Source organism: Peromyscus leucopus, chromosome 10 (assembly GCF_004664715.2).
Source record: "Peromyscus leucopus breed LL Stock chromosome 10, UCI_PerLeu_2.1, whole genome shotgun sequence".
NCBI classification, from domain to species: Eukaryota; Metazoa; Chordata; class Mammalia; order Rodentia; family Cricetidae; genus Peromyscus; species Peromyscus leucopus.
This window is the reverse complement of record NC_051071.1, coordinates 5348743-5355165: the sequence shown is the minus strand read 5'-3', so window position 1 is coordinate 5355165 and position 6423 is coordinate 5348743. Positions and strand designations below refer to the sequence as shown.

Sequence of the window (6423 nt, the reverse complement as noted above, 5' to 3'; positions counted from 1 at the left end):
AAGCCTTTGCCATGCAACTGGCACCTCTCAGGCAGAAACCAAAGGGACTAGTCACACAAGCCAAGAAACATTCTTTAAATATACAATAAAACTCAACAGCAAACATCAGTTCATGTCTTTTATTTATCCATACACCACTACTTGTCTTCTGGTTTGTTGAAACAGTACGTCAGACAACACTTGCCACAGTAATGTCTGTCGAAGTGGCTGGCCATGAAAACCCCAGCGCCACACTCATCAGAAGGACACTCTCGACGAAGACGGCTAATTTTGCCATTTTCATCCACCTGAAAAACAAAAACAAAGACAATTTCACAAAACACATCCTAAAGTCTGATTTAAGTGACTCAAGCCATTTACCTCTGGACCTCACAGTACTAATAATTTCTAGTGCTTTTTAGGGTTTGGAGTGATGGCTCAGTGGTTAAGAGTTCTTGCTGAGTACCTACATTCAATCCCCTCCCAGCTCCCATATCTGGCAGCTCAACTGCCTGTAACTCCAGCTCCAAGGGATCTGACATCCCTATGTTCTTTACTCATATGCAAACATATACATGTATACATAAAAACATTTTACAAAATTCTAGTGCTTTAAGTCAGCATTTCTGCAAGTCAACTGCTCAGAACTTGTTCCAAATATACCACTGGTTTTGTTGACACCACACTTAAGCAGCTCACCTTATAGTACTTTAGTACAGCCAACTTAACCTTCTTCCTCTTATGCTTATTCTTCTTGGGAGTGGTGTAAGACTTCTTCTTCCTTTTCTTAGCACCACCACGAAGTCTCAACACAAGATGAAGGGTGGACTCCTGTTAGTGGAAGGATGAGAGAGGCATCAACAACTCTGTCAAAAAGCTAGGTGTGGTTGTGCCTGCAGCAGTAACCACCCTGCCCGCCCACCGCAAAGCACTTGGGAGGTGGGGAAATCTCAGGAATCCAGTTTAAGCGCCCCGAGACTACGGATAAATCATCACACATTTTAAAATTTAAAATCAGTAAACAGCTGCAGTGCTTCTCAAATGTTAGTGGATTCACAGTGCAATCTAACACTATGGTTCCTATTTCTGGGGAGTCTTCCCTCAAACAAACCTTTTGAATATTGTAGTCAGACAAAGTACGACCATCTTCCAGCTGCTTACCAGCGAAGATCAGCCTCTGCTGATCAGGAGGAATTCCTAATTGCAAGAAAAAAAAAATACTGGGTTTAATCGAACTAGGTGCATGCCAAGCTATAGAAAACCCTCCATCAAACAACTGCTGGCACTGGTCATTAATTTACTGGATACTAAGCATTTTAATGTTTGGATATGCTTGAACATTGAATACATGTTTATAGTCTTCGTAATCCAGTAAACAGGTTAAAAAATTAACTTCTTGAAATCCACACGTGGAAAAAAGAACAGTCTTGCAGATTTTCCAAGCACTTGTTTGTTAATCTTTTCTACCCCACTGACAGCAAATATACCTAGGTCATACAAGCCAGTTTTTCTAGCGACCGAACATTACTTGCCTTCCTTATCCTGGATCTTCGCCTTTACATTTTCTATCGTGTCCGAGGGTTCAACCTACAAGTTTTGATGTACAGTGAACACACAGTTACACGGTAGGAAAGGCTAGGACTCCCGTCTCGTGAAATGTTAGCTTTACACGAACGAGCGGGGAGAGGGTGAGCCGACACGACCACCTCCCGGCAGCTGTGCAAGCCAAGCCCGTTCCCGGCCGGGGCGAGCGGCGGCCGCTGGGCCACGCGCTCGGGCCCGGCCGGCGAGCGGCACTTCCTGGCGCAAACCCTCCACGCGGCCGCTCGGAACGGGGCGGGCGCGAACCTTCGGCCCCGAACCCACCCCTCCGCGGCTCAGAGCCCCCGCTTCGGGCGGCGCCGAGGGCCTCGGCGGGCCGGGGCTCCCCCGCGCCCCGCGCCTACCTCGAGCGTGATGGTTTTCCCCGTGAGGGTCTTCACGAAGATCTGCATCTCGGCGGCGGTCCCACCTGCATTCGAAAGGAGACGGGTTAGAGCGGGCGGCGGCGGCGGCGGCTGCGCACGCGGCCTCGGCCAGAGCCCGGCCACGGAGCGGACACTCACCACGGATGGCGGATCGGAAAGGAAGAGCCGCGCGGGCCGACGGGGCTTCCCGGCCGAGGGGCCCGCCCCTTAGGCGTCCACGCACGTGCCTGCGCGCCGCAACCGAACCGCGGCTGGCTAACGCAGTGCCAGACTGGCGCGGGCGCTCCACTGCTCGACGCTCTTTTTCTCATTTTGGTCCTCCGCATGTCCTCGAAACGATGTGCTCAGCTTAAAAATGTTTCAAAAGACATTCCTATACAGTCGATGCGACTAAGGGGGCTTTCCTTTAAAGGGGGCGTGTTAGCAGGAGAAAAGAGAGGTACCAAGTCTATCTGGGAGCTGTAGTTTTTCGCGCCTCTCTTCTTGCTAAAACTACTTGTCCCAGGATGCAGTTCTACACTTCCGGGCTATCTGGTTACAGTCTCTAAGCTCCGGACTCAGGATTAGAGATTCAGGTGAGGACCTGGCGATGGTGCCGAGTGTTTGGCGCGAGGGTAGGGCCGCGCCGGAAATGCCTAGAAGGGGAGGGTGAAGGCCGTAAGGCTTTTGAGCCGAAGGTATTGATCGCGCCGTAATGAGGAGCCGGCGGGGGTCAGCTGTGCGGGCCCCCCAACCCCAGGACGGCGGGATCACAGACCGAAGTGCGGGATCCGGCCTCTTCCTTGCAGCCCCCCTAGGCCCTCAGCTACCTTTTCTCCAGTCTGAGGAAGCTTCTGTCCTCACGCGCTGTCCTGGTGTGAAACGGTTAAATATTTCGGAATTTGCATCTTTGCACGTTTTAAAAGCCATACAGTAAGGAAACCTACAGAGTAATTGTCTAGTCCTCGACCACAAATCTGGACGTGGAGATTTCCCATCCTGGGAAAAATACTTAGGAGAAATAAGCAAAACAGACCACTTAGGAGCAGGTTGCGCCCTCCCAGTCCCTCCTCCGCCTCACAAACCCAGTGTCCTTTTTAATGCACCCTCTTAATGTTTTTTCTTCCTATCCCTAAACGAAGGCGTGCTCCGGTTTTGTTTTTTTTGTTTTTTTTTTAAAGAGGATCCATATCTTCCTAATAACCTGTGTCTGCTCTTTCCTCATTTTAGTCTACTAGCTCTGCTGCCTTCAAAATACACATTTTTGGCTGGGAAATGGCTCGTAGATACAATGCTTGATATGCAAAAACCTGTATTGTAACCCCAGCACCCACTTTAAAAAAGGCTGCTGTGCCTGGCGGATTCTGTGACCAGATAAGCCAGCAGTGACAGGAAACTCCCTAGAGCTCATTGGCCAGCCAGAGTAGCCAAATTCTCGTGCTTCAGGTTCAGTGAGAGTTTGGGGGCACAGGACATCCTCGTGACACACAAATCTCTTAGTTTTTTTTAGATGTATTTTATTTGTTATGTAAACAGTGTTCTGTCTTTATGTTTGCCTTCTGAAGGACAGGATAGAGCATTAGACCTCATTACAGATGGTTGGGAGTCACCATGTGGTTGCTGGGAATTGAACTCAGGACCTCTGGGAGAGCAGTCAGTGCTCTTAACCTCTGAGCCATCTCTCCAGCCCGACACACAAATCTCTTAAAATAAGGTAGGGCCATTTGGATGGTTCAGTCAGTAAAGAGAGTTGACATCTGGAGTTCTGTCCTAGGGATCCAAATGGCGGAGAGAACTGACTCCAGCAAGGCAGACTTTCACAGCACTCCCACCTCGGACTAACAAATGTTATGACTTTTTTTTTTTTTTTTTGGTTTTTCGAGACAGGGTTTCTCTATGTAGCTTTGCGCCTTTCCTGGAACTCACTCTGTAGAGCAGGCTGGCCTCGAACTCACAGAGATCCACCTGGCTCTGCCTCCTGAGTGCTGGGATTAAAGGCTTGTGCCACCACCGCCCGGCAAATGTTATGACATTTTAAAATAAAAGGTAGCATGATCCAAGAACACCCCCCACACACGTGATCCTCCTGTCTCCACATCTGCATGGACCCACAGGAATGTGGACACACACAGAAAAGTAAAAAGTGATGGTGTCATCTACATTATTCAGATACTTCACCTTGGGGTTAAAGGTTATCTGAGTTGTAGGGTACTTACCTAGCATGTCTGGGATCCTAGAATCGATATCCAACACTGCAAAGAATAAAATATTTTACCTTCAAATATAAGGGGCAAGGACATAAGAGAGTTTTGTCAAAGGGAAAAAAGTTCTTGACTCCTTAAAGGGCATTAATATGCCACCAAAATAGCTTGGATTTCTCCTAAAGGTCCTAGGGAGCCACTGCTATTTAGATGAGACCACACGTGCCCCAACGAATGTGCCCATCCCCTCTCCTTTGACTTGATGTTACTATTTGCAGTTACATTATCTGTACTCTGACTGGCTTCCTGAATTGTAAGCTCCAAAGAGCCAGGACCTTATCTTATTGCTGAATCCCTAACCATAAAATACAAAATATACATTCAAAAAACAGTGGTTGAACTAATGAGTAAACAAGTTGATTTTCTATTTGAGAAAAGTTTAGCCCAGTGGTATGGCTCGGTGAGCTAAAGCACATTCTGCCAAGCCTGGTGATCTGAGTTCAGTCTCTGGGTCTTCCATAGGAAACAAGCATGCACCTACACATACACACGGACACTAAATAACTTTGTTTTTGTTTTTCCTGACAGGGTTTTTCTGTGTAATGGCCCTGGCTGCCCTGGAACTGACTTTGTAGACCAGGCTGGTCTCAAACTCACAGAAATCTGCCAGACTGCCTCCCGAGTGCTGGGATTAAAGGCATGTGCCACCTTGCCAGGCTCTCTATAACTTTATTTATTTATTTATTTTTATTTTTTTAAAAGATTTACTTATTTATTATGTATACACTGTTCTGCCCGCATATATGCCTACACACCAGAAGAGGGCACCAGATTTCATTACAGATGGTTGTGAGCCACCATGTGGTTGCTGGGAATTGAACTCAGGACCTCTGGAAGAGCAGCCAGTGCTCTTAACCTCTGAGCCATCTGTCCAGCCCCAACTTTTTTAAATGAAAGACTTTAACTATACAATGTTTGTGTCCTTGATGGGACTACTTTATGTCCTCTTGTAAACTGACTTTTTGTTATCCAACTTATCAGTATAAAGATAAATTTAGCTGGGCAGCGGTGGTGCCCGCCATTAATCCCAGCACTTAGGAGGCAGAGTCAGGAGGAGGATCTCTGAGAGTTCGAGGCCAGCCTGGTCTACAGAGTTCCAGGACAGGCTCCAAAGCTATACAGAGAAACCTTGTCTCGAAAAACCATTTAAACAACAACAACAAAAAAAAGATAAATTTAGTCTTTTACACTTCAAAATTATTATGGTGTCTCCTTTATTTTTTTATTTTATTATTTGTTTATTTGAGATAAGGTCTTGCCGGGCGGTGGTGGCGCACGCCTTTAATCCCAGCACTCGGGAGGCAGAGGTAGGCGGATCTCTGCGAGTTTGAGGCCAGACTGGTTCTAGGAAAGGTGCAAAGCTACACTGAGAAACCCTCTCTCGGAAAAAAAACCAAAAAAAAAAAGAGAGAGAGAGAGAGAGAGAGAGAGAGAGAGAATGAGAGACAAGGTCTCACTATGTAGCCCTGGGTGGCCTGGATTTCCCAGCTTAGCCTCTGCCTTCCAAGTGTGGAGACAGACTGCTGTCCTGGTTCTTACATATGTGGTATTTAAAGTCTGATATTTCAGATAACTGGTTACTAATTATATTGTAAAACATCATAAAGTTAGTTTAAACATTTATCTGAAGCAGCATTATTTATAGTAAAAGTGTTTAATGGTTAATGGGGATGGCTAAAGAATTAATGGAATCTCATACTATGCAATAAATATTATGTTTAGAGCTCTTTAGAAAAAAATTAAACATCATATTGTTTTTGAGACAGAGTCTTGCTATGTAGCCCCAACTGGCCTGGATTTCACGATGTAGACCAAGTTGACCTTGAACTATTTCTGCCTCCCAAGTGCTAGGATTAAAGGTGTGTTCCACCACAGCCAAGAGGTAATTTTAAATTTTTTAGTTTTTATTCTTGGATAGTTTCATATATTTAGTGAATTTTAGTTCTTTTCACTATCACCTTGTCTTATCCGTAATTCTTCTCCCGCTGAAAACTTTCCTAACAAGGCCCTTTCTACTTTGCTGTGTGTGGAGCCACTGAACCACTAAATTTAAATAAGGCTGCCTGAGTGATGGGGGAGAAGGCAAGTGTGTGCAAGTGTGCATGCTTGCCTGCATGTACGTCTATTGTATCGCTTGCATTCGTGGGGCCAGTGGAGGCCAGAAGAGAGCATCCAATCCTCCCTCCAGCCCCAGAAGTGGCGCATGCCTATAATTCTGGCACATGGGAGCTAGGGGC

The 6423-nt window shown here is 46.4% G+C and overlaps 2 protein-coding genes across 3 annotated transcripts in view; one reads left to right on the top strand and one right to left on the bottom strand.

Moving 5' to 3' along the window:
- Positions 1 to 105: 105 nt before the first annotated feature.
- Positions 106 to 2129, bottom strand: Rps27a (ribosomal protein S27a). The gene is made up of 6 exons (XM_028891549.2): positions 2085 to 2129; positions 1926 to 1990; positions 1512 to 1566; positions 1091 to 1176; positions 679 to 810; positions 106 to 287 (listed from the first exon to the last, which is right to left on the bottom strand). The coding sequence occupies exons 2-6, from the start codon at positions 1971 to 1973 to the stop codon at positions 138 to 140; spliced, it is 471 nt and encodes a 156-aa protein (XP_028747382.1). The 5' UTR covers positions 1974 to 1990; positions 2085 to 2129; the 3' UTR covers positions 106 to 137.
- A 58-nt stretch (positions 2130 to 2187) lies between these two features.
- Positions 2188 to 6423, top strand: part of Clhc1 (clathrin heavy chain linker domain containing 1) — a 30727-nt gene continuing 26491 nt past the window's right edge. The window contains exons 1-2 of one of the 2 annotated variants that reach the window (XM_037208911.1): positions 2188 to 2521; positions 5953 to 6068. The gene's annotated coding sequence lies outside the window, so the exon portion shown is untranslated. The remainder of the gene's footprint in view (positions 2522 to 5952; positions 6069 to 6423) is intronic. The other variant, XM_028891537.2, reaches the window with a different exon arrangement.

Bases quoted from the DNA above. Each gene is read 5' to 3' on its own strand.
- Rps27a (XM_028891549.2), bottom strand. From the start codon at position 1,973: ATGCAGATCTTCGTGAAGACCCTCACGGGGAAAACCATCACGCTCGAG. The intron at 1,567-1,925 runs GTAGGCGCGGGG...CAAAACTTGTAG, and splicing joins GGAAAACCATCACGCTCGAG to GTTGAACCCTCGGACACGAT. The intron at 288-678 runs GTGAGCTGCTTA...TTTGTTTTTCAG, and splicing joins CTGTACTAAAGTACTATAAG to GTGGATGAAAATGGCAAAAT.